At 40.5% G+C, this 27,818-nt stretch overlaps 1 protein-coding gene across 1 annotated transcript in view; it reads right to left on the bottom strand.

The window, feature by feature from the left end:
- Window positions 1–27,818, bottom strand: part of LOC122815715 (differentially expressed in FDCP 6 homolog) — a 762,040-nt gene that overhangs the window by 54,781 nt on the left and 679,441 nt on the right. The window contains exon 10 of the mRNA XM_044088463.1: window positions 12,380–12,578. Coding sequence (XP_043944398.1) covers window positions 12,380–12,578 — 199 coding nt within the window. The remainder of the gene's footprint in view (window positions 1–12,379; window positions 12,579–27,818) is intronic.

Here is a 27,818-nt window from a genome sequence, read left to right as displayed (position 1 = left end):
GGTATATAATAACAAGGCAGATAGTGTTTTAATCAGGAAAGGTAAGTTAGGCACAGAAGTCCCAAAACTAGGAGATAAGCCAATAAATCAAGGGATGTACTGCACTGTTCTGCTATATAGAAAGAGGACAAAAGGGAAAAGAGACCATCAGGGTGTGTTTATGCACGCTGCTTCAGGACCTGTGCAAAGTTCAAGTTACTGTTAAGTACAGGTCTTGTGAATGCAACTGGCAAGTTGTTATTAGTTTAGAAAGGTTCAAATTTAAAGCATACTTTAGGGTATATGCAAGCAGTTGCACAGTCTTAATTTTCGCCAGTGGCTACCTCGTTTTTTCATCCAAGCAAATGAGAAGCCGTAACTTGAAGAAATGGATTTGAATGACTAGGTGTACTGCAAATATACACACACACACACACACACACACACACACACACACACACACACAATCAATGCATCCATATAGATATTTATATTTATACGTGTGTGTGTGTGTGTGTGTGTGTGTGTGTGTGTGTGTGTGTGTGTGCACTTCTGCACAGAATTTTCAGTTTTACTTAATATTTTAAGTTAATCAGAAGGCCTCTAGAATGGTATTTGCAGCATACAAAATTTAAATCATATTAAGAAATCAACAGAGCAGTTGTGTAGGAGTTGCTAGGAAAGGCTTGCAGAGACATAGTTCTGGTGGTATATAAAGGATTATTTTGAAAATGCATAAATGAGCAAGGTTCTATTCTTCTACAGGGAAGCAATGGGACAGGCAATATGTTCTAACATGCTGACAGTGACAGAAGTGTTGCAAGTAATGTACTTCTGAAAATGACAGGAATTGGGCTGTTAACTGTGATTAATGGGGAACTCTATATCTCAAGGTTTAAATTATAGAAATTAGGTCCTTCTGGATAAAACATTATGAAATATATGGTTATTCACTAATTACAATGGGAACTCAGATCAGCTGGAAGAATTCTTAAAGGGAAACTGCCATGTAATTAGGATGGCACAGTGGACCAGCATTTAGTGTTACTGAACCACAGTGTTTTGTGTTCCAGTCTGGTTCTTAGTAGGGATAAATCCAATGGAAAGTGTCTACTTGTCCTCTCTGTGACCTGTAGGTTTTGGGTAGGTGTTCTGGATGTCCTTCTACATCACTGTTGTAATATTCTACACAGAAGGGATCTCCAACCCAGGCAGCCTAATGCTCAGCCAGTATACTAAAGCCTAATGATCTTTTTGTACCGTATGTCACACCTATTCTTCCCACACAGAATGTAGGGCAGAAAAGGGATGTTCAGATGCAAACAGTTCAAACACCATTATTGCTAGATTTTCTGAATACCTTGTTGCTGTGTTGAACACCTAGCCACCAGATAAGCGTCCCTTTGTTTTTTTTTTTCTTTTTTTCTTGGTCTTGTATTTTATTTTGCGACCTAGAATTCATGTCATCCAAGAAGGGAAAATGTCAATGTGGGAGACAGATTCCCCATAAGGATCATCACAAACAGTGTGTTTTTTATTTGTGTGCTTCCCATGACCATACGTCTTGTATTATCTGTAAGGCATTTGTGTCTAAGGCAAAAGTTGTTTGTCTTGCCTAGTCTTTTATATAGAAAACCAATGGCTTAAACAGTTAACACAGGATTTCATGGCATAATCCTTTAACCACAAGATACTCCCACTCGGTAAGAAGAAAGCCAAGAAGTCTCAGCTGGATTCATTAGCTGTCTATCCTCCACCAAACATCCCTCTAGAAGTGGGTAATAGCTCTGTAGGTCATTCAGCATCTACATTGGATTCCTCTGTCAAGACCCTGTCAGAGGCTGGCATGGATCTCTCTTTTCACATGTCCTCTGAGGCATTTCAGACATCTGCTCCAGATGTCCAGGGGGATCCACAACTCATTATTTCAGGGGGTCCTAGAGGCATTCCACAGATATTGATCAGGTAGGAGGTTCCAAGTTCTTTTATCAAATTTCGCCATGGGACGGAACCTCTGGTATTTGTTAGGGCTGATGTCCCTTCCAAGAAAAAACAAAACATGAAGCATGTTTCAGTCCATCCTAAGGATTCTCAAATCAAATGTAAAGAATTTACTCAGGTCTTGTTTTCTGCCCTGATGGCCCTGAAGCTTCCTCAAGGAGTTTTGGTGGCTGCTCCTCCTTGGACCTCTACCCATTGTACATGGATTAAGGAACCCAATTCCTCAGATAGGGATTCAGTGTCTGATGAGGGGCCTTTTTCTTATTCTTCACAGATGCTTTTGTCTTTGGCTTATGGTTCTGATGAAGATGAGTCTTTTAACCCTGAGTCTCCTTTTGAGGAATTGTCCTTTGGTGGCACAATTACTAGGATAATGGAATGCTTTAAGTGGGATTCCTCTCAAGTGTTGGATATTCAGAGAAGATATTATGAGTTGCTTCAGGTGGATGCTCATAAACCATCGACAGTTCCTCCTGTGTTGGCTATCTTGTTAGACACTTTCATTGCTGCTTCTAAGACTCCTGCTTCTCAGCCTCCTGCTTCTAACAAACCTGAGGATTGTCAATTTTTACTTAAATATCCTCCTCCTGCTGATCCTGCTGTGGTGTCAGTCTCTTCTGACAAACATTCTAAGCTTTGGCCCTCTTCCAAATATAGTAGGGCAATGGAGAGAATTGGTAAGAACATTTACACTACTTCTACTTTGGACTTTAGGGCTGTTAATTACCAGACCCGCATGACTAGGTATGCTCCGGCCTTGATTGCTCAGGCATTTTAGGTTATTTCTGACCTCCCTAATTGTAAAGGCAAATGCTCTGCCTTATCTGTTTCAGGTTCTGCTTCTCAAGTGGCTCGCTGCTCTATTAAATGTAGCAATGATGCTGCTGATGCCTCTTCCAGGGCAGAGGCTTTTGGGTCTGCAATGTGGCATTTTTCTTGACTTCATCTTCAGTTTTTACCTGAGGACATTGAGGCTAAGTTGTTGGATGCTTCTTTGGATAATAAACATTGTTTTTGGGACTGCTGCTGCTGCTGACCTGTTTAAGTCTCTTCAAGAGAATGCATGACCTTAAACATATTTTAGTCTCTCCTATTCTTAAGTTCCAGAGAAATTATCCATCTAGATCTGCTTTTGTTCACAGGCAGCCCTGTCAGGCCTCCAAGGGCAGGTAGGGTAGTAGGAGAGCACCTCTGCTAAGGCTTCTCAGATTTCTGTGGTCCAGAAGCCTGCTTCTCTTTGACAATTTGACCCCCCCCCCCTCTTCTTTTAGACCAGGTTCCTTTGTCCCTTCAGCTTTCCCTTTGTTTTCCAAATTGGTGTCTCATCACTTCAGACTGTTGGGCACTTTCTGTAATCCATCAGGATTACTTCATGGTATGGAAGCCTCTCCCTCCTTTTTCTGGGATTCCTCAACCTCCTTTAGAATAACTTCCTCATTTTCCAGAGGTTCTAGGGTCCCTGGTGAACCAAGGCACCATTCAAACTGTCCCCCTTTCCCAAGCGGGAAAGAGTTTCTATTCCAGGATATTCCTGATTCCTCAAAAAGAGGGCACTTGGAGATCTATTCTGGATCTCTCCCTAATCAACACCTTTCTCAAGGTCCCTTCTATTCTGATGCTTACTCTTCAAATCCATGTTTCTTTTTTTTACTACCCCAGGCTTTTCAGGTGTTTTTGGATCTGAAAGATGCTCACCTTCATATCCCTATTCACCCTCTTTTCAGGAAGTTTTGACATTTCTCTGTTACTTCTATTAATTTTCAGTTCTCCGCTTTGCCGTTTGGCCTCTCTACTGCCCCAAGAGTATTCACAAAACGTCTAACTCTTGTGATTGCTTTCTGCAGGCTCAAAGGCATTCAGATTTTTCCTTATCTAAATGATCTGTTGCTTCAGATGCCTTCTCCCAGTTACCGGTTACATTATATGGAGTTCACTCTTTCTCTTCTTCAGTGTCTGGGGTTCACTATCAACTTCCAAAAGTCCGTCCTGACTCTATCACAGGATCATGTGTATCTGGGATGCAGGATTCAGACAGTGCCAATGCTGGCCTCTCTTCCACCTGCAAAAGTTTTGCCACTGACAGCTTTCTTTCAGTGTCTTCTTCCTCTGATTGCTAAGCCAGCCCGGGACGTTTTTGGGCCCTGGGATTCATGGCCTCTTCCATTTCAATGCTCCCTCTTGATAGACTACATATGCAGAAGTTCAGTAGTACCTCAAGGCAGTTTGGCTGCTGCATTCTCACCTTCTGGATTTCAGTGTACTTTCCTTTCAATGTCTAAAGAAGGAATTCAAGTGGTGAGTTCAACAGTTTGTTCTCATCCTAGGCCTGCCCTTTCAGCCTCCAGTCCCTTCTCAAGAACTGTTCACCAAAGCCTCGAACATGGGGTGGAGGGGATCCTTTGGTCACCTGAATGTTCAGGGTCTCTGGCTCCCCCATCAGAAGTCAGACTATATCAACATCAAAGAGATGAGAGCTCTGAGTCTTGAACTTCAAGGTTTTCACCCCATGTTTTCACCAGGACCCTTAAAGGTGTACCCAGACAACATTATAGTGGTGTGGTATGTCAAGAAGCAGGGAGGCACAAAATCTTACCTCCTCTGCAGGATGGCTCTTCAGGCTCGGGAGGTGGCTCTCAGTCATCAGTTAACTCTTCAATAAGTTTACATTCATTCAGAGCACAATCTAGTGGCAAACTCGCTGGGTAGAACTGAAACTCAGGCTCGTGAATGGATACTTCACAGAGATGTATTTCTGGACATTGTCCATTGGTGGGGTACTCTCAGGTAGTTTTTTTGCCCTCCCCTCTGAACATCAAGCTTCTTCTCCTCTGTTCCAGAGCGCCATGCCATCTTGTGTAGAAGATGGATGCCCTTTCTTTTCCTTGGAAGAAGATTTTCTTTATGCTTTCCCTCCTCTTCCTCTACTTCGAAGAGTCCTGCATAAGATTCAGCTGGACTCCCCAAAAATTATGCTAGTGACTCCCTTTTGGCCAAGACAGTACTGGTTCCCCCTCTTAATGCATCTGGCCAGAGAGAATCACCACAAATTATCTCACCGGCCGGATCTCCTCACACAGGACAAGGAGTCTCTCATCCATACTCACTTATCCACTCTTCAACTGATTCTGTGGGTGATAAGGTTTTGATCCCTTTCAGGCATCTCTTTTCTGAGGATGTGCTCAGAGTTTTACAGGAGGCAAGGAAACCCTCAACCAGAAAATCATATATGTCCAAATGGAAAAGATTTTCTGTCTGGTGCCATGCTTGTAACCAGACCCTTTTTATGTGGGGGTCCCTCTGGTCCTCTCTTATTTGTGTCAGTAGCACCAGTCTGGCCTGGCCTATTCTTCTGTGATGGTCTATTTGTCAGCCATTTCTGCGTGTCTGTCCTTAAATCCTCCTTTGGCTTGTCATTTTGAAGGGAAACAATTTCTTAAAAGTGTCCTGTGTATTAGGTCTCCAAGAAAACCTATTCATCCTCCTTGGGACCTTAATTTTGTTTTGGAAAAATTGACTCAGAATTCTTTTCAACCTGCACATTCTGCTTCTTTGCAACATTGTACCTGGAAGACAGTTTTGTTGCCGGCTCTTACTTCTGCTCAGCAGGTTTCTGAGTTCCAGGCCCTTATGGCCATTACTCCTTTTTTTTTTTTTTGTTTTTTCACAGGGACAGGGTGTCCCCTTCATACTAATCCTTTTACGCTCAAGGCAGTAAATGGGTTGTCCTTGAATCAGCCGGTACAATTCCTTTCCCTTTTCCCTTCTCAGTCTACTAATGAGAGGATCCTGCATACCTTGGGTCTGCACAGACAGCTCAGGTACTATTTGGATAATACTTAGGCCATTCATAAGTTTGATCAGCTTCTTGTTTCACTTCACCCCAGGATATTGGGTATGGCTGTTTCTAAGCAAATCATCACCTCCTGGATATCTAAGGCCATTTCCTTTTGTTATACTTTTTTATGGCAATTCTCTGTAAACTTCTGTTAGAGCTCATTCCACTTTGGCTGTTTCCCATTTTCATGCATTCGTCAAGGGGTTGGACACCAGTTCCATACATGAAGCTGCTACTTGGTCTTCAGTGCATACCTTTATTAAGCATTATAAGTTGGATATGGTTTCTAGGGCCAGAGCAGGTTTTGCTAGAACCATTTTATATGGATTTCTTGAGGGTTCTTCTCAGCCTTCCACCTCCCATTCTGTTCTTTGAGCTTTTTCACTCTCCCTTCTGTTTAGAATACTGCAACAGTGATATAGAAGAACATAGAAGAGTTGTGCAAAATCTTACCATGACAGTAGATATCCTTCTCTTCACTGTTGCAGTATTCATTTCCTACCTCCAACCCCCTTTATTTTATTCTGTGTTTTTTTGTTGTAGATTCCCTCCTGGCTGAGGGTTTCCCCTTTTTCTTCTGTATGTTTTGCTTCTAGATGTGCATGGACTCCTTTGTCCTATGGAGACTGTTCTCTTCTGAGTCAATTCAGTTCTGGCTAATTGCTCCCATATGTCACTTTTTATGCCCTATATTATGTGTGGGGAGAATAGGTATAACATATGGCACATTGAAAATCATTAGGCTTTAGTACACGGGCCAAGTGCCAGGCTGCCCTGGGTGGGAGAGCCCTTCTGTTTAGAATACTGCAACCATGAAGAGAAAGACATCTACTGTTATGGTAAGATTTTACACAAATGTACTTTTCTCCAAAGCTATGTTTAGGTTAACTGTTGACCCTGTAGTCCTCCAACTTATCTTTAGGTGTAAGTGACTGAGAGTGTACGTGTGTCTTTGAGATAGAATGGTATATTATCCAGGATCAGCTTCTCTGCTTTGTACTTACTGAGAGCTGTGGCCGTGTGCATCTTCCCATGAACCTGAAATGGAAAAAGTGGGTTAAGGAAGAATAAATGTCCTGTCATTATACGTGATGAAAGACTGAGATGGATAGTATGTGAATCACCTTGGATTGTAAACAGGCATGCTAAGAAATATGAAAAAAAATGTGTCATTGAAAATGATATTCACAATTTAAAATTAATAACTGACAGAAAAGGAAACAGCAGTTACTATCATTTAACCATCCCATAACCTGAATACTGAAATACTGACTTTCCACAATGCTTGTGGAAGTTGATAAACTTTCAGTGTTTTTTTTCCTTTTCAACAATGTATGTTTATATTGAATTTTTCATATAGGAAAACATTTCCACTTTGCTCTTTGAATTAATTATTGTGCCCTTTTCAACCATGACCTAGGCTCAAGGACAAAATAAACAATATTTACAATCAGTATAATAGCGATGTGGGATTATTATGGAATACATGCATTTGCTGGAAAGTACATACAACAACTCTGCACCCCCTAGAATTCTGTTTTGCACCCCTTATTCTTTACAAAGTATGACCAAGGAGTCTGTTCTATAAATAAAGGAGTGTGTAGAGCCAATCTCACCGCAAGTATGGTTCAGATGTTTTGCACTAAAGCAGCCAAATGTAGTTCCCATGAATGGAAAATGAGTGAAAATGCTCTTTGGAGAAAAACAGACAATGCACAGCACCCATGACTAAGGATTTAAAGAGAAATGTACTTCTGTCTTAAATTTCTTATATAACCAGCATGTATGACATTTTACTTTATATTCTCATTTTATTTTGATAACTGCTTCAACTATTATACTACAATTCTGAAAGAAACAGTTAGTGAATTCCAAGCAACTGATCCCATTATAATAAGTGCAGTTACAGCCATAGTAAAGTCTGCTATTGTTATATGTTATATTTGATCTTAGTTGGTACCGAGTAGAGTTTGCAATTAGTTTGTTGACTAATATTATTATGAATAATTATTATTATGGAATAAGTATGGACAGGAATAGTGCAGATGATTTGGAAACAGAAAATGTGGTAAGAGTAATGCTTTAGCAAAAAAAAAAAATATGAACTTCAGAACGAACTGGCTTCCCACTTAAGCACCATGTTCAATAATTGCCTCGCATCAGGCTTTGTGCCCACTGAATGGTGCACAGCAACAGTTATCCCACTCCACAAAGGGGGAACCACCACTGATCCTGGGAACTATCGACCTATTAGCCTGACGAGCCTGGTCTGCAAGGCCACGGAACGTATCATCATGGAACTCATAAACAAAGACATTGGTAACTTCCAAACTCTGGATCCCACCCAGTTCGGGTTTGTGAAAGGCAGATCATGCCTCCTAAACCTGATCAACTTCTATGAGGCAGTCACCAAAGCCGTGGATGAGAGTAAGGTGATTCACACAGCCTATCTTGACCTCGCCAAGGCTTTCGACACCATCCCCCATTCTAGAATTATAGCTAAACTCACTAAACTAGGTATAAATCCCTATGTCACAAGATGGGTTGCCAACTGGCTCACCGACAGAACCCACACTGTAAAAGTTGCAGACTCCAAATCTGACCTCAAGGCAGTGAGAAGTGGAGTGCCACAGGGTTCCATCCTGGGACCTCTCCTGTTTGGTATCTACTTCTCTGAAGTACAGGCTAACACAGAAGGCCTCTGGATGATGAAGTTCGCAGATGACTGCAAACTAGGAGCCATAGTCAAGTCCCCAAATGATGTGGACATCCTAAAGAAGGGCCTCACTGAGACAGATGCCTGGTGTCAGAGCCATGGCCTCAAGCTCAATGCCAAAAAGTGCAGTGTCATCCCCTTTGGTAAAAACTCTGTACCCATGAACTACCACATAGGCAGCAATCTACTTAACACCGAATGCATGATAAGAGACCTTGGGACCTTTTCATAGTCACATTGCCGCAGTAGTCAGGAAGTTCTTCTACGTGGCACACCTCATCATAAAAGGGTTCTCATTCAGGAAAAAAGAGGCCATTGTTCCCCTCTACTCATCACTCATTAGACCCATTATAGAGTACAACGCCCCTTTTGGAATGTACCTCACAAGACATCTGCAGCAGTTGGAAAGGCCACAGGTACCTCACAAAGAGGATTAATGGCCTCAAATAAATGCCCTACACTGACTGCCTCAAAAAACTCCAGCTTTACTCCGTAGCATATCGCCTACTTTGAGGTGATCTCTGCCTAACATATAAAGCTATGTCAAACCCAGAGCTGTTGGACATGCTACACCTAAAGAGGTCCCAATCCCTCTGAGCTGCACGCTCTAGGGACCTAAATCTTGTCACCACAATAGACAGGATACGCTGGAGGGATGGATTCCTGTCCCAGATACTTCCTATACTCTGGAACAGGCTGCCCATCTATGTCAAGCAAAGTTCTACATTAGCACTCTTCAGAAAAATCTTGATGAGTGGATGGGACATAGGAAATACACCCTAGGGATCACTTCTGTGTCTCTGCTGGACAGTGGCACAGGAAAATAATTTTCTTGGGTGGCGTAAGTTATGGTACCTTGCTGGATAAGCTTACGTAGGTCCTTGGGATGATAGCCTAGTACCTACCTATGAACCTATGAGGGGGTTGGGGGTGGGATTTATAAAGGTACCAGAAAGTGTGTGTGTGTGTGTGTGTGTGTGTGTGTGTGTGTGTGTGTGTGTGTGTGTGTGTGTGTGTGTGTATATATATATATATATATATATATATATGGGTCTACCTGACAACGCTGAAAGCTGACAATGCCGACACCAGAAGATCGAAAACTGAGATGACCGACAGATGAAAACCCCAACGCTGAGAACACCGACATGTGAAAAGGCTGTGTAAGTATGCGGTAGTGACGGACGTTAGGGTTAGGGTGCAAGTAAGGTAAGTGTGCGATATTGATGGACTCTAGGGATAGGGGTGGGTTAAGTGAGTTAGGGTTAGGGCACGCGTTAGGTGAGTGTGCGATAGTGACAGTCTTTAGGGTTAGGGGCGGGTTAAGTGAGTTAGGGTTAGGGCGCGGGTTAGGTGAGTGTCGATAGTGACAGTCTTTAGGGTTAGGCGGTTATGTGAGTTAGGGTTAGGGCGCGGGTTAGGTAAGTGCGCGATAGTGACAGTCTTCAGGGTTAGGGGCGGGTTAAGTGAGTTAGGGTTAGGGTGCGGGTTAGGTGATTGTGCGATAGTGACAGACCTTAGGGTTAGGGTTTGGGTTAAGGTTATAGATAGTTGTGTATGTAAGGTTTAGTGTGGGTTTGTAAGGATTTTGGTGTGCTTGTGTTGTGTGTGTGCTTTTGGACAGGGGATTTGTTTTGTTTGTTGATTGTCGGGATTGTGGTGTGTCGGGCACGTGAGGTTTCGTGTTTGTGAACATTCGGTTATGTGGATTCGTGATTTGTCGGTGTTGTAGTGCCGGTGTTGTCAGGTAGACCCATATATATATATATATATATATATATATATATATATATATATATATATATATATATGTATATATATATAAATATATATATATATATATATATATATATATATATATATATATATATATTCAGTAACCTTTTGGAATTCAGAGACAGCCCTACCATAGTGCTCTAGTATGAAGATGTGCATCACTGTGTAGGACAGGCTCTGTGGCCATGTTATATGCTAATGATGCAGTCCAGGGCAGAGATATATGCTCATTAGCCATGTGCTCTCTTTCTCTTTCTCTCCATAAAAAAAAAAAAAAAAAAAAGAATTGGAAGCAGTTGCACATCTTGTGTCACTGTGAGGGCCTGTATACTAAAAGACACAATGATGTGACAAGACCTGAAGATTGTGAAAACACTACAAAACTGAAATAAGTGAGAAGCATTGGAAGTAAGCATTGCAGAAAATTCTTTAGTTTATATCTTACGGGATCATCCATTACCCACAGTTCAAAAAACAGATGTGAGAAAAACAGATATTGTAGTCCATGAAAAAAAGACAAAAGTAGCATTGATCACTGAAATTGCTACACCCAGTGATTAGAGTGTCTAATATACAGATAGACACAAGGTCACAAAATAGCAGGATTTGCAGGCAGAAATGAAAGCAATGTGGAAGAAAAATAGCTAGAGAGTTCCTACAGTTGTAGGAGCAATATGTCTAATAAAAAAGAATTTACAGTCGTACTTAGATATGCAGCCATACAGGAGGAGTCAGTTCTGGGCACATTATGGAGGCTGCAAAGACCAATTCTGGCTAACATCAAAGACTGAAACAATACTAATTTCATAAACTTCAATCATACCTTGATTTAGAAATTGTATTATAAACCCAAAACAATTGGAGAAAGTAAAATGCCAGAAATACCTCTGTGAAGGCATCTACACAACGAGCAAATCAGGAAATCACTCAGGTGGGTAGATCAGCATAGCTGGCTCTATTTCATTGTGGTAGTGAACATGGCCAAAAGGCTCTATCCATCCACTGGAATTAAAAGTAGTAGGGGGACAGGGAGGTACAGGAAGCCATTAAATACCAGGAAGTATTCTAAACTCCAGTGCATAATGCCTCTTACAGCAGTATGGAGATCAAGATGGGGTGGGGGAAGCACAAGCCATCAGGGATACCCACCTATGCCATAACGGCACCAAGAACTTTACAGGGATTGGAAAGTGGGCAGAAGTATTAGCCACCAGCCACCAGAATAGTGACTTAACTTCACTTGCACTAGTATAGGGATTGGAGGTTTGGAGGGAAGCACCAGCCATCAAAGACTACTGTAAACTCTTGTTCATCAACATGGCTTACACTAATACGGGGATGGGGTGGCAACTCAGGGACAGATACAGAGACTGTGGGATGTTTGTGTACTTGTATTTCAATGTGTAATTGTGTGTGTAAGAGAATGACTGAGGGGGGGATACCTATGGCTACACAATGCAGTCTCACCAGTTAACTGCCATGCCTTGCAGAGTAGCAAGGATCTGCATGTTTCAGCAGTGACTGCCATTCAGAGAAATACAACTTAACCGATAATGGGGTATTTTCTCAAAGCTGCTAACATGTCTCTAAATTACAAATTACCACATCATGGGAGCATCACTTTTTTACTGTGAACCTTACAGCTTTCATAAATGATCATGCATACTTCAGAACATTACTTGCTGATTTCCAAAATTATCAGTATTTTTCCTAATGGCCCTAGTCCGTGCAATAAAAGATTCAAATTAAAATTGCAGTAGATACCTTCTTAATGGGCCATCATATTTCACAAGAGATTTATCGCATGAAGACATAGCTTGTACTTTGATGACACTGTATATTCTCCACATTAAGACAGTAAAGAATGTAATTTGACATGACTGTGCATTTTATCCCATCACTACAGCATAGCACTTATATAACAATTGTACTGCTGGAAAGGTATTAATAAAGTTCAGATGACAAGTAACAGCTTCTATAATCAAATCTGATGTGATTATATGAACCTCTAGATATTATATTATTTTGGCAACTGTTGACAAAAAAACAGAAGCTCAACTCACAAGACTCACCACTAAATTCTGGTTACTCTGCTTCCGTGTTTGCCTAAGGTCTTGTAGTTCAGAATAAGCCTTCTCCAGCTCCTTGGCTTTTTCTGCCATTTCATGCTGCAGCTTTTCCTTCTCCTGCTGAGTCTTTTGGATCATTTCCTCCTGTTCTTCCTTTAAGGACATCAGCTGTTTCAGCATTATCTCTTCTTCTGTAAGTAGTCTGGAAACAGCAAAATGAGGTAATGTCAGTGCCCCAAATAGTAGATACTAAGGAGATAACTCTGCATTTACCATCAGATGGGGATCCTTCACTTTGTCGTGAAAAAACATTACTGATCGATCTCTGAAAACAGGCATGACATCTCTCAAAGTACACTAGAGGCACTTGTACATAATGCTTACTTTGTCTGTCTTTGCCCTGTCTTCCTACTACTTCACTAAATGCATCAACTCCTAAAATATCAATTGACTGCTTAACTGTCTTCTTTAGTAGAAAGAATATTTGGTGCACCATGAACTATTCTGAAAATAGATTTATAAAAACACATATAATTTCTAGTTCTTATTTTAAATGCAGAAAAAAACTTGACATTCAAAGATATGTCAAACTTATATCAGTACAGACATTAGAAACATTTAGGTTCAAAGGTTGGTACTAGGCTATCGGCCTTAAAGCCTATATAAGCCTAGCCATAACAATTCCCTGGCTATTTCTTCCCACAGTATTTACTTCCATGGACCCCTGTTTAGCAGGGTGACTGACATGATCCCTGGGGAGAATTTCCTATCTCCCATCCAGTGATCAAGGTTTCTTTTGAAGAGGGCCAAAGAGGCGCTCTGCTTGACATGTATGGGCAGTCTATTCCAGAGTCTGGGGAGTCTCTGGGTCAGGAACCTATCCCTCCAGCATGTTTTGTTCATTGTGATGACAAGGTTTAGATCCCTGGAGTGTGTGGCTCTGAGGGATTGGGATTTCTTTGTGTAGTATGTCTAACAGCTCTGGGTTTGACATGGCCTTGTATGTTAGTCCGAGATCACCTCTGAGTTGGAATTTTTTTAGACGGTCAGCATAGGGCATCTGCTTTAGGCCTGTAATTCTTTTAGTAAGGTATTTCTGCGTCCTTTCCAGTTGATTGGATAGGTTGATTTTTATGAATAGATGGACATGTAATTGATGTTGTTTTTATGATTGGTTTATTGTGCTTTTCAAGTGTTTTATTGTTTTTTTGTATGCAGGTCTGAAGAAGCAGATTATCCTGTGAAAGTGCTTACCTATCTTGTCTTGTTTTTTTTTTTTTTAATAAATATAGTTTTTTATATTACGCGCTTTGCCATGGTGGTCCAGTTTATTTATTTTTAGCTATTTGTTACTTCATACATTTGTGGACCTCTATCTAACTGGTTACATTTCCTTTTTTTGTGTGTCAGAAAGTGTTCACTCTTCTGACACTCTACTGACCATTCACTTTTATTAAATGTTCCAATATATATATATATATATATATATATATATATATATATATATATATATATATATATATTTAGATAGATACAGACATATGTACATCTGTTTATATATATATATATATATATATATATATATATATATATATATATATAGTTTACTATGACTTAAACGAAGTGCAGCCAGTCGAAGCACCAAAGGTCAAAATCAGGATTTCCAAGGAGCATATAAGCAAACCACCAGAGGTCGAGCACAAATGATCGAGATGACTTGTGTACTCGATCATTTGACAAGTGATGTACTGACACTGGGAAGGGTGGTTGTACTTCAGTGAGGAACAGGGAATTAGCCCATTTCCTCACTGAAGTGCGATCTTGGAGTTGGTATAATTAATGTGCAGGGGGTGTGAGGGATGCAGTAGGGCATAGTCCCCCCTGCAAAATAGTACAATAAACGTACCATTGACTGTAGAAGTTCAATGGTAGGTTAATATGCATAGCCGGAGATGAGTGATGTCACCTCCTGCTATTTTGAATACATTAAACCATGGTGGTCGATGTATTCATTTTTGTTGTAGTTTACTAATCAGAATTCCAGATTGACATTTTTAATGACCAAAGCTGATTCATAATTCCCATAGTAAACCTGTATATATATATATATATATATATATATATATATATATATATATATATATATATATATATATATATATATATATATGTGTGGAAACTCTTCAGTTACATTTAAGGCCATTATTCTCACTTTAATAACTTGTGCATCACTGGATGCCATAGAAATTGAAAGCAGAAGATGTTAAGAAAGGGTGGCAGGGATAAACAGAAGAGGTACGTAAGCAGGACAGTAACATTAGTGATACAGAGCCAGACATCTTGGAGAGTGTAGCTTACTAGGCCATAGAAAGCCCTGCTAATATCAAGGCTGCAGGAAGTAATGGAATTCCAGCTGAAATGTTTAAAAACTTGCTAGACAACTCTGAAAGAATGCTACTTGGAATTTGACAGCAAATTTGAAAACATAACAGTGGACAATCTATTGAAAAAAATGTCAGTTTACACTCCAGTGTAAGGAGGAAATGTTAAAGAGTGTTCAAATTATTGAACAGCTACACTTTTTTTACATGCTACCAAAATAATGCTCAAGATCCTGCAAATTAGACTGCTACAGTATACGCACCAAGAACTCTCCGACATGCAGAGGCACCAGAGATCAGATTGCAAACATCCACTAGGCTCATACATTGTACCACTGAGTCATGTTATCTACCTAGCTTGAAATCTCTTATTAATTAGTGACCACTTATATGGTAACATACTGCAAGATGAGATAAGAAATCGTCAGGTGAGTAACTCAGAAATGAGTACCTGCCAGGTGAGTGTTTGGAACAGTTTTGGTGTATCACTTATACACTGGTAGTAGATTCTTTATGTCTGCATGTTACTGTATCAACTGATGGTCTGGTGTCCTATCATTCCTTGCTAGGGCAGCATCTAGTTCTTATGACACTGAACTGGATAAAGCTGGAATACAAAATGGCTGCTACTGGTTTTAGAATCATGGATGGCATTTTATTTCCACTATAGTAGTATATGAGAAGTATAAAGTCAATATTTACTAAAACTTTGATGACTTTCTATGGAATCTTCATTCATATAATCTACATCTAATCAGGTATGTAAATCAGAGATGTAATTTATAAAACTTCCAAATTATGTAAAAATTAGTGACACAAGCACCATGATGTTATATAAAAGACTTAATTTATTACAATGCGCTAGTCGTTTTTACATAATTTGGACTGTTTGTAGTGACACTTGCTTTAACTGCATGGTAAGACCCTTCTTGTACTGTTGTATTTATAAAACTTCCCTCATGGCACAGAAGTTACTTCTATGAGGATAAGGTGCTTCAATATCAGCCTGCAATCAGGGTTTGTACCAGACAAGTGAAAGACTGTAACAGTCATCACCCTGCACAAAGGTGTGGTGCCAGCCAACCTAGGCAACTATATACCTATAAGCTTGACCAGCCTCATCAGTAAGGCTATGGGAAGAGTCACTATGGAATTAATAATTAAGGACATAGGCAGTCTACAAACTCTCAACCTCAGCCTGCTCGGCTATGTTGAGGGCAGATCCTGTCATTGAAAAGATTACCAAAGCATTAAATGAAGGAACATATGTGCAACACATATTTAGACCTCACAAAGGCATGGAACAACATCCCCCACTCAGGTGTAGTTGATAAACTCCAGCTAAATGTAAATTCCACTGCAACTTCTTGGACACCAAACTGGCTTTCAAGTAGAATGCAGTAAATTAAGTTGGGTGGATCTACATCCTCCAAAAGACCTATCACTAGTGGTGTGCTTCTTTGCCATCTATTTCTCAGAGGTCAAAACTAATGTTAAAGGCCTATGGCTGACCAAGTTTGTGGATGACTATAAACTTGGTGCAATCATAAACTCTCCAGAAAATACAGAAATCCTTCAGGAAGGCCTTTCTCAAACAAATAGCTGGTGTCAAAGACATGGCATAAAACTAAACACCAAAAAATGTATAATTGTATCCTTCTACAAGCATGATATTCTCTACAAATATCATATCATATCAACAACACACCTCTGAAAACTGACCCAGTAGTGAAGCACCTGGGAACCCATGTGGACAATGAGCTATTGTTCAATCACCATGTATCAGCTGTTGTAAGGAAGTCCTTTTGCATTGTGCAACTTATTATTAACAATATGGCATCACATCTAAGGAGGTAATCATTTTATTGTATTTTGCACTCATTAGGCTGATCTTTAAATATAATACCCGCTTTGGTATGTACCTGTCCAAACTCCTGATATAACTGAAGTGATTGCTTTTTTACTGAGAAAATTAAGGGCCCACACCACAGAAGTTACACTGACTGACTTAAAGCCCTGCTTTCAGTTTCTTACAGGCTACTGAGGGGTGATCTTTTTCTTGCTTACACAGCGTCTACAAAACCCTTCCTTTCAGATCTTCTATACATCTGAAAATCCAACAGTGGCAGAAACTCCCACTTAAGAGATCTCAATCTTTTCAGCAACTTTAACAGAACATGCTGGACAGATAGATATGTCTCACAGAGAATACCACTTCTCTGGAATTGTCTTCTTCTCCATGTAAATCAAAAGTGCATCTATCTATTACTATATTCAAGCATAATCTGGATGAGTGGATGGGAAACTGCAAATTCACTCCTGGATTGGCACCCAGCCCTTATGGATAGGGGTAATATAAATCTCTGCGTGCTACTGGGTTATTCAAACTCATAATATAAGGGGCTCTGGATTAATTGTACTAAAACCACTAGTGTTAGAGACTTATTAGGAATGCATGGCTAGGCATATAAAGATAGTATGGTTGTGTACACTTACCATAAATGTAGATGTTTGAGTGTATTCACTGTTGCAGTCATCACACTTAGGTTATCTGCCTGCAGGTAGCCCTCAGTCGGCCTGAATACCAGCGTCTTAGTATTTCTGTGTCGGATGCTGTCGCTTCTTCCATGACGTCAGGGGTATAAAACAGGCAGCCGACGCCATTACATCAGTATTTCTTGCCCCAAATGTCAAGAGCCCCCAAATAGGGAGCTGGTATATGGTGGGAAACACCACCAAGTAAAAAGTAAATACCAATCCTATTAGGAATGGCCATAGAGAGGAGAGGTAGAAAGATAGAGAAAAAACAGGTGGCTGGAGGGAGGGAAACCAGGACTGCAACAGTGAATACACTTGAACATCTACATTTATGTTAAGTGTACACAACTGTACTATGTTCTTCATGTTTCACTGTTGCAGTCATTATACTTGGGTTAATTCCCAAAGCTGAGGAAGAGTGGAGGCAGTCAAGAAGTATTAGGGCTGGCTAGTAGGCCTTGCAAGACTGCTGTAGCAAATCCAGCCCTGGATTTAGAAAAGATAGGTAAGTGGTAATGCTTGGTGAAGGTGTGTACAGAACTCCAGGTTGCAGCTTCCAGAATGCCCCTGGTAGGGACTCCTCTGAAGAATGTTGTTGAGGTGGAAGTAGCCCTAGTGGAATGTGGTCTGATCTCCTGTGGGATAGGTTTTCCATGGTGCTTGTAGCAGAAATGGATGTTGTGTGCTATCCATTTGGAAATGGTTTCTTTTGAAATGGCCTTACCCTCTTCCCCTGTAGCAAAGCTGACTAGCAGCTGATCAGATTTGCTGAAAGGCTTAGTCCTGTCAAGGTAGAACCTGCGTTGTCTATGCACGACCAAGGAGTGCAGGATCCTTTCTCCTTTATTCTGAGGATTAGGGAAGAAGGTTGGCAAATGGATAGATTGGTTTACAGCCACACTGGACACCACCTTAGGCATAAAGGACGGGTTGGTCCTGAGGGAAACCCTGTCAGCATGGAAGATAATGAAGGGTTCCACAGCCATCAGTGCCTGCAACTCAGACACTCTTCTTGCTGATGTTATGGCTAAAAGCAAGGCTGTTTTCCAAGAGAGGAATTTTAACTCTGCTGAGGCAGTAGGTTCAAAAGGGGAAGTGTGAGCTTTTCAATACAAAGTTAAGGTCCCAGGCAGGGGTGGGTGCTCTCCTAGGGTGCCTTAAGTTGTTAGCCCCTCTCATGAACTGTTTGATGAGAGGATGAGAAAACAGAGGTGGATCTTAATGGATCTTAATGGAAGAGAAGGATAGGCCCTCTGTGTAGTAGCTCTGCTAGGTAGTTCAGGATTAGAGGTAAGGAGGGTGCTGCTGGGTCCTTCCCTTGAGACTGATTCCAAGAACAGTATCTTTTCCACTTTTCAGCATAGGTGTTCCTAGTACTAGACCTTCTGGCTTCAAGAATAATGTCCAGCACTTGTTTGCTGAGGGTTGCTGATGGGGTATTCACGGGATAAGCCAGGCTTCAAGGTTCAGGGTTTGCAATTGTGGATGCAAAATCTGTCCCTCCTGGTGAGACAGCAGGGTAGGAGTCTGGTGAAAGTGCCAGGGTGGCACTGTTGTCAGGCTGCATAAGAGCGGGTACCAGTGCTGGCATGGCCAGTCTGGGGCAATAAGAATTGCCCTTGGCCTGTCCTGTTTTATCCTGAGAAGTAATCTTGAGAGAAGGGGCAGAGTTGGGAAGGCATAAATTAAGAGGTTTTCCCATTGAAAGGATAGGGCATCCACCTTCCAGGCCCTGCTGTGAGGGTTCCTGGTGCAGTATTTGCTCAACTGGTGGTTCTTGGAGGAGGCAAAGAGGTCCACCTCCGGTGTCCCCCATCTCTGGATCAGAAGGTTGAAGGTGTTGGGCTCCAATTTCCACTTGTGTGGGTCTAGGAGATTTCTGCTTAAGTCGTCCACCAGTGAATTTTGTTTGCCTGGCAGGAATTGAGCTTGTAGATGCACTTGGTTGCTCAAGGCTGTGTTCCACAGAGCCATGGCTAACCTGCAGAGTGGGTAAGAATGGGTTCCCCCCTGCTTGTTTATGTACCACATAACTGTGGTGTTGTCTGTTTTTATAAGCAGTTGTCCTGGAAGATTTAGGTATTTGAAGGCTGTCAGAGCATTCTGTACAGCTAACATCTCTTTTTGGTTGATGTGCAGGTGAATCTGGCCAGGGCTCCAGTGGCCCTGAATGCATTTTCCTGCCATGTGAGCCCCCCATGCATAGTCTGATGCATCTGTTGTCAGGGTTTGGGAGGCTAGGGGTTGAGTGAAAGGCAGTCCCTTGTTGTGGTTGCATGCTTCTGTCCACCAAAGGAACTCTGCCCTTAGACAAGGTATGATAGGAATGACTGTTTCCAGGTCCTGAGAATGTTGACACCAAAGACTTTTTAAGTACCACTGAAGTTTCCTCATATGCAGTCTTGCACATGGAATTAGCTGCAGTCTTGCATATGGAATTAGCAGAATACACGAGACCATGAACCCTAGGGCTTGCAGTATTTTTCTTGCAGAAAGCTGGGTTCTGGTGGCCAATTGTTTGAAGTAGTTTGTCAGATATACCTGTTTTTCTGAAGTGAGAAATGCCATCTGGGAAGCTGTGTCCAAGCTTGCTCCCAGGAATACAATCTTTTGACTGGGTACCAGTAGTGATTTGTTTTTGTTGATTGTGTACCCCAATGAAGTGAGAAAGCTTTTTACAAATGCCAGGTGCTGAAGTAGCAAGTCCTGACTGTCTGCCTGAATCAGGCAGTCGTCCAAGTATGGGGAAATTTGGATATTTCTTTGCCTGCAGTATGCAATGGCTGGAGCCAGGCACTTTGTGAATACTCTGGGCGCCGTAGATAAGCCAAAGGGAAGTGAAGAGAACTGAAAGTGCATAGAGCCTGCCCTGAAATGTAGACATTTCCTGCAGGACTCCCTTATGGGGATCTGCAGATAAGCTTCTTTTAAGTCTAGAATGGCTAGCCAGGCATCCTTGGCTAGCAGAGGTAGAAGCTGTTGCAGGGTAAGCATCTTGAATTTTGGGATCACCAGAAAGATGTGAAAATAGAAAGATCCAGGGTTGGGTGTCAAGAGCCCTCTTTTCTGGGCACCAGGAAAAGTCTGGAGTAGAAACCCTGACCCCTTTGTTCTACTGGAACAGGTTGAATAGCTCTGATATTGAGCAAGCAAAATACTTGCTTTTGAGTCTCTGCCCACTTGTTTGGAGGAAGGTCTGGAAACCTTCTTGGAGTTGGCAATGAATGGAAGCAGTATTTGCACCACTGGGATACAATGTTTAGGACCCATCAGTCCTGAGCAAAGGACATCCAGTTTTTTTGCATGAAGGGCATGTTTTCCGCCTAGGGGCAAAAGTAATTGGGCAGGGCTGGGAAGGATAATTGAAAAGTCATTGTGAACTTTTTCCATAAAGGGGCGGCTTACCACTCCCTGCTTTTTGGGGTGAGGGCACTCCATTGTTTAGATCTCTGCATACCCTGAGACTGTAGTCTGGGTGGCCTGTTTCCCCTGGGTCTGGTCTGGGAAGGCCTGGAAGGGTCTGGAAAGGACCAGTTTTTTGAAGGCCAATGCCTAGTGAATCTAGGTGGTTGCAGTTGTAAGAATTCTTTGACAGTTTGCATAGATTTAGCTTTTTCTTACATATTTTTAAGAACTCTTTCTGTTATGGTGCCAAACAAACAAGCCCTTATTTAAAGGAGAGTCTAGTAATTTAGATTTGACATGATCTGGCAAGGTTTGTTCCTTCAGCAAAGCATGCCTTCTCAGTACAGATCCAGTGACTGCAGCCCTGTAAGATGCTTCTAGGGCATCAAAGCCACACTACAAAGTATCCTTACTGACTTGGTTTGCAGAATGCATTAGCTCTTGTAAATCTTTATTTTCTGCACAATCTGGCAATAATACCATATTTTGTTTAATTAGTTCCATAATATGTTGTTAGTACTTCAACATGTGAAACTGGCAATTCAATGCCCTGATGGCAAGAGTTGCAGAGGTATACACCTTCTTATCCCATCTGTCTAAAGCACTGGAATCCCTGTCCGAAGGGGAAGGATTTTTGGCTGTAGTAACCTTAATACCTTTAGGTCCCTGGGAAATGGTCTCTGGATCCACAGTCTTGAAGAGAAATTTGTGAGAATCAGGTACTCTGTAGTACCTTTCAGGTTTCCTAGGGGCTGGGGGTAATGTATCTGGGGTAAGACTGGATTCCATAAACACATCGTCTACAACATCCAGGACAGGGGGTATAGCTAGAGGCCTGTGCTAAGGCAACTCTAAAAATTCTCTGAGTCTCTTTTTGGACTGAGGGTAGTGCTGGCATTCCTAGTGGAAATGCTCTCTTAAAGTATGCAAGGTTTCACCAAAAGAAAAATTCTCTGGAGGGGAGGCAGAGGGAATGGATTCCTCTGCATCTGAGTCCTCAAAGGCTAATAAGTGCATATCCTGATAATTTGAAGGGTCAGAGTCATTGGACTCCTGGTCTGTAGAATCAGAAGGAACCTCAATTTTTTTGTCTCTTAGCAGGGGAAGGCTGACTTCCCCTAAATAGGGTAATAAGGTCTTCAGCCATTTTAAGCATTTGTTTTTGTGGCACGGGATCTTGAGCATGCGCTTTGGTCGTCGGTTTTCTAGGCGTAGTGCGTACTCTGGGCCTAAGAAACTTGGTCGTTTTGGCTAAAAATGAATTAGTCAGTTTGATTTGAACATCGGTAGGATGGAATACACCCTCAGAAGCTCAAGCCGGTGCCTGCACAGTGGCTCTGGACCCATCCAAGGTAGAGACATCCGCAGGTTCCATAGTCGAATGATTTTTTCATGGCAAATATGTTATCTCAGAGTGGCTCATTTTGTTATTATATCTTGCATTGCAATTTCTAGCAGTGTTTTCAGAAAACATGGAAATATTGCCTACTGTACTGTACCCATTTATTGCACTGTGCCTGTTGTAAGCTTCACAATGATTATGCCTTTGACCCAGTTCATGACTGAAAATGTCAAAGAAGAAAGAAGTCCCGACATTCCACCCGTTACTCCTCTCACTTTCATCATTGCATATACTCTGTACAACTACTTATTTAAAAGGTAACGTAAGTTACATTATTGCATGCGACACAGTTAGAGACAACACAAAGGAGTAAAGAATAAATCAATGAAGTAATGCTTTATTTCTGTATCATTTTCAGCAGCTGACAATTCAAGCAAAACAATAAACTATAACAAGATACTTCAGCTGAACATGGCAGAGAGTGTGGCAGTTATAACTAATTCCACCGCTGTACTAGGACTCAGTGAGACTATTTCCTCACAGTGTGTTAAAGTACAAATCTAATAAATCCACAGTAAAAACCAAACAGCACCATTTGGTTTTTACTGCGGATTCATTTACATTACGAGTGATGCAGGACACGGCCGAGGGACATGTCTCTATTATTGAACTGGATTATGCCCCTGAAAAGGGAAATCAAAGGAATTTTATACAAAGGAACCTGCATGAACTTCTTGAGGTCAAAAACAACCCCTTGCTAGAGGTAGAGCCTCTAGTGCAAGATTTGCAGCAAGAAGAGAACAGTGAGTATGTTGTTGCTGCAATGAGAAAAGACTTGTTTAAAATTGAGAATGATTTACGGAAATTGAAATGGCTTCAGTCACAGAGACTTTATTTAGAAGCCTGTCTGAAGCTTAATATAGTCCCTCGGGGCTTAAGGGTAATGAAAATGCCCACTTATGGAACTATGTACAAAGATTTATTATTAAAGTGGCAGCAGATTAACTTAGAAACCAGTCGCAATTATATGCAGCTACTAATAGATTTCTTTAAGCCAGAAGAACTCACTATATCATCCAATGTCTGTAAACTGCAAGCAGAACTCTATGAAAAATATCCGCATGCTATTGTCAATTTAAAATTAGACTATGTCTTGGAACTTATATCTGTTTATGATCAGCAACTGATGGGCTATAAGAAAAAGAAAGTGCAAAGGGACTTACAAGATTTTTCTAGTGGGCATGTCTTTGCTTGGCCCAGAGAGCAAAACAATGCTGTGAATAGCAGTAGCTCTACTCAGCCCATTGAATCTCAATTGGTTCCTAAGCAACCGATTGAGCCTGCCAATTCTCTTGTTAGAGATACACTAGAGAACTCCAATGCTGTAATGCCACTTCCTACCACACCTCCCTCTGATTCCACAAGCAGCAGTGAGATACAGAGGCCTGAGAGAGGAGCTTGCAGCAAATTTGCAGAAAGAAATGTATCTACTAACTTTAACAGTAGCCATATGTCATCAGTTCCATCTGACAGCATGGCTCTTTCTTCACCGTATCCTATACGAATTACAAATTCTCGGAACTGCTTTACGAGCAGAGGAAGGATGAAACGGAAAGCGTCCATAAAAGAGGAACAGCCTATGACACTCAAGAAAATGTGGCAACAATCCAACATCCATTAGTATAGAATATATCACGGTGGATTTTAACTGATTCTGAGATAAGTGTATTGAACAAAGGGAAATCCTTTGTACCGGCAAGTAGAATGGATATGACTGACAATATTATAGAACTTAAAATGTTTACTAGGAATCTTATGCTTAAATCTCAGTTTGCATTTTTAAGAAACCAAGTAGCTATATTCCTGTAAACAATGCTGCTATTGAGACATTTGTAAAAGCATGTGTAAAAGAAATATATAAGATGCATGATAGTGGTATTTTTAAGAAATGCTTCTATAATTTAAACAGAGAAGAAAAAGAAGCTTTGAAGGTTTTGTGTAATGATCGCTCCATCGCAGTGAGACCAGCTGATAAAGGTGGTTCTCTAGTGGTGATGGATTATGTTTTTTATAAGGAATCTATGCTGACAATGTTTAACGATGACATTTCTTATCAGAAAGTAGATATTCAACAGGAGCATGTAAGCAGCATGTTAATATACAATGCATTATCAACAGGTGCATGTTATCAGCATATAATATACAATGCATTATCAGCAGGTGCATGTAAGCAGCATGTTAATATACAATGCATTATCAGCAGGTGCATGTAAGCAGCATGTTAATATACAATGCATTATCAGCAGGTGCATGTAAGCAGCATGTTAATATACAATGCATTATCAACAGGTGCATGTAAGCACCATGTTAATATACAATGCATTATCAACAGGTGCATGTAAGCAGCATGTTAATATACAATGCATTATCAGCAGGTGCATGTAAGCAGCATGTTAATATACAATGCATTATCAGCAGGTGCATGTAAGCAGCATGTTAATATACAATGCATTATCAGCAGGTGCATGTAAGCAGCATGTTAATATACAATGCATTATCAACAGGTGCATGTAAGCACCATGTTAATATACAATGCATTATCAGCAGGTGCATGTAAGCACCATGTTAATATACAATGCATTATCAGCAGGTGCATGTAAGCACCATGTTAATATACAATGCATTATCAACAGGTGCATGTAAGCACCATGTTAATATACAATGCATTATCAGCAGGTGCATGTAAGCACCATGTTAATATACATGCATTATCAGCAGGTGCATGTAAGCAGCATGTTAATATACAATGCATTATCAACAGGTGCATGTGAGCAGCATGTTAATATACAATGCATTATCAGCAGGTGCATGTAAGCAGCATGTTAATATACAATGCATTATCAACAGGTGCATGTAAGCACCATGTTAATATACAATGCATTATCAGCAGGTGCATGTAAGCACCATGTTAATATACAATGCATTATCAGCAGGTGCATGTAAGCAGCATGTTAATATACAATGCATTATCAACAGGTGCATGTGAGCAGCATGTTAATATACAATGCATTATCAGCAGGTGCATGTAAGCAGCATGTTAATATACAATGCATTATCAACAGGTGCATGTAAGCACCATGTTAATATACAATGCATTATCAGCAGGTGCATGTAAGCACCATGTTAATATACAATGCATTATCAGCAGGTGCATGTAAGCACCATGTTAATATACAATGCATTATCAGCAGGTGCATGTAAGCACCATGTTAATATACAATGCATTATCAGCAGGTGCATGTAAGCACCATGTTAATATACAATGCATTATCAGCAGGTGCATGTAAGCAGCATGTTAATATACAATGCATTATCAACAGGTGCATGTGAGCAGCATGTTAATATACAATGCATTACTTGAATGCTTACAGTGTCGAGTTATTAGCCAAGAGCTATTCAAGTACTTCATAGTAGACAAACCTGTTCTACCCATCATACAAGGACTCCCTAAAATACATAAACATCCCAGAGTGCCCCCCATGAGACCCATTGTATCAGGGAGGGGCTGGTGTACTGAACCTTTGTCCATTTTTGTGGAGCACCACCTTAAAACTGTGTTGAAAAAGAATGTATATATATTAACTGATACAAAACAGTTTTTAAAAGATCTGTATGCATTTTGTAAGAGTATTGCTGTGGAGGATAGATGGCTCATGATTACATTGGATGTAAAATCTCTATTCACAGTCATCCCTAATAGTAAAGGTGTTGAGCTCTTCAAACAGTATTTAATGGAAGATGAAATATATGATGTACAAGTTACTGATTTATTATCACTGTTGATGGCACTGATATTAGAGAACAATATCTTTTTGTTTGAAGGAAATCTATATAGACAAAAGGATGGCATGGCCATGGGCACTTCATATGCAAATGGCTACGCAAATATTGTTATGGCTATGGGGGAGAAAGAATTCCTACTGACCGAGATGGGAAGGCATCTGAAGTTCTACAGGAGATTTGTGGATGATCTCTTTATTCTATGGGGAGGTGATGTAGCCTCATTTCTATCATTCTTCCACAAAATAGACAATAGTACCAGCTTCCTTAAGTTTTCAATGAAGCATTCCTATGATGTTATAGATTATCTGGATGTCAGGATACTTCAAAAAGATAGATTTATTCTGGAAACTGAAATCTATAGGAAAGAATGTTATAGGAATAGCTATCTCCATAGACAGAGCATGCACCCGAGACATATATTTAAGAACACTGTAAGAGGCCAAGGACTGAGAACATCAAGACTCACAGCTAATCAAACTAAGTACGAGGAAGAGATCAAAAACTTGAAGGAAAGGTTCATACATAGAGGGTGCAGTGAAAAAGAGATGCAACAGTCATTAGTGGGTCTATCTGAGGCAAGGGAAGGAATAGGTAAGCCATACTTTTCAGATATGGATACCATCATAGATGGAGGAACTGTTAGTCAGAAACACATGAGAGTACAAGTATCCTACTCGAGTAACATTAGATCTTTACAGGAAGTATATCGAAAAAACTGGAATATACTATGTGCTGATGATGATGTTAAAAGGCTGGTAGGTGAGACCCCGAGATTTGCTTTTAAGAATAAAAAAATCTATAAAAAGATTATTATGTGGACCACAACCCATGGAAACAAGAATAGAAAATGCAGTCAGATATGGAACCTTCCCCTGCAATAAATGTAATTACTGCACCTTCGTTGACACTGGAAGTAGATTTCTACATTCAGATCTAAAGAAGGAGTTTACCTTCAGAATATTAGCTAACTGTGACAGTATGAATATTATATACTTGGCACACTGCACAGTCTGTCCTGCCTTCTACGTTGGAATGACAATGTGAAGGCTGAGAGACCGGATGAGGGAGCATGTATATGATATCACCAGAGGAATAGAGACAAATGCCTTAGCCAGGCATGTGAGGGACCATGATGAGACACACAAATTTTTATTTTTAGTAATAGATAAAGTCTATACCAACATTAGAGGTGCAGATGTTAGGAATAGAGTAGAAACTAGGGAACTAGAATGGATTATAAGGCTACGAGCTAACATTGGGATAGGCCTGAATGACAAAATCAATATTAAACCCATTCTTCTAAATAGAGATTTAAAGAAATAGTAGGTAGTACCCCCTCCCCCCTCGACCTTTTATACTTTTTTATACTTTTTTATATATTTTTATACTTTTATATATATTTATACTTTTATATTGTGTGTATTAAGTTGTATGATGTAATATGCTGTTTCTATTGTTGAGCTGTTTTTAATTTTAAGCTTTTAAAAATTTTTCACACTAGATATAAAACTTTTTATACTAAGTATATGGCTTTAAGGATTAATTGGGCAGTTGATGGCAATGATAAGCTTGGTATAAATGCTGTGCTTTACTCTTCTTTGATTGTCTGATGAAGTGGCTGGTGCCACGAAAGCGCTCACCTCTTTTACTAATAAAGCTGTTATTCTACATAGCTGTGGCTGCTACCTCCTGCTTTGTTTTTTACCAATCTAATAAGTTGTGGAGTTTTGTAATATATTTGTATTGTACTGATTTTTTTTTTTAATTTTTGATTTTACTCATAAGTGCACTATGATTTTAGGATGCAAAGGGTGGAGGGTCCAGCATATTTGTTGGAGTAAGCTGTAGAAAAGGCATCTGACAGGATCTCCTGGGATTATTAGCTTCAAAGTATGACAGGTGGTACGTAGGGTTAAGGCTGTGAGTTGTGGTT

This window comes from Protopterus annectens, chromosome 11.part0 (assembly GCF_019279795.1).
Source record: "Protopterus annectens isolate FY-2018-M chromosome 11.part0, PAN1.0, whole genome shotgun sequence".
Classification (NCBI taxonomy): domain Eukaryota; kingdom Metazoa; phylum Chordata; order Ceratodontiformes; family Protopteridae; genus Protopterus; species Protopterus annectens.
The sequence above is the reverse complement of the archived record's forward strand: the minus strand, read 5'-3'. Positions and strand labels throughout refer to the sequence as shown.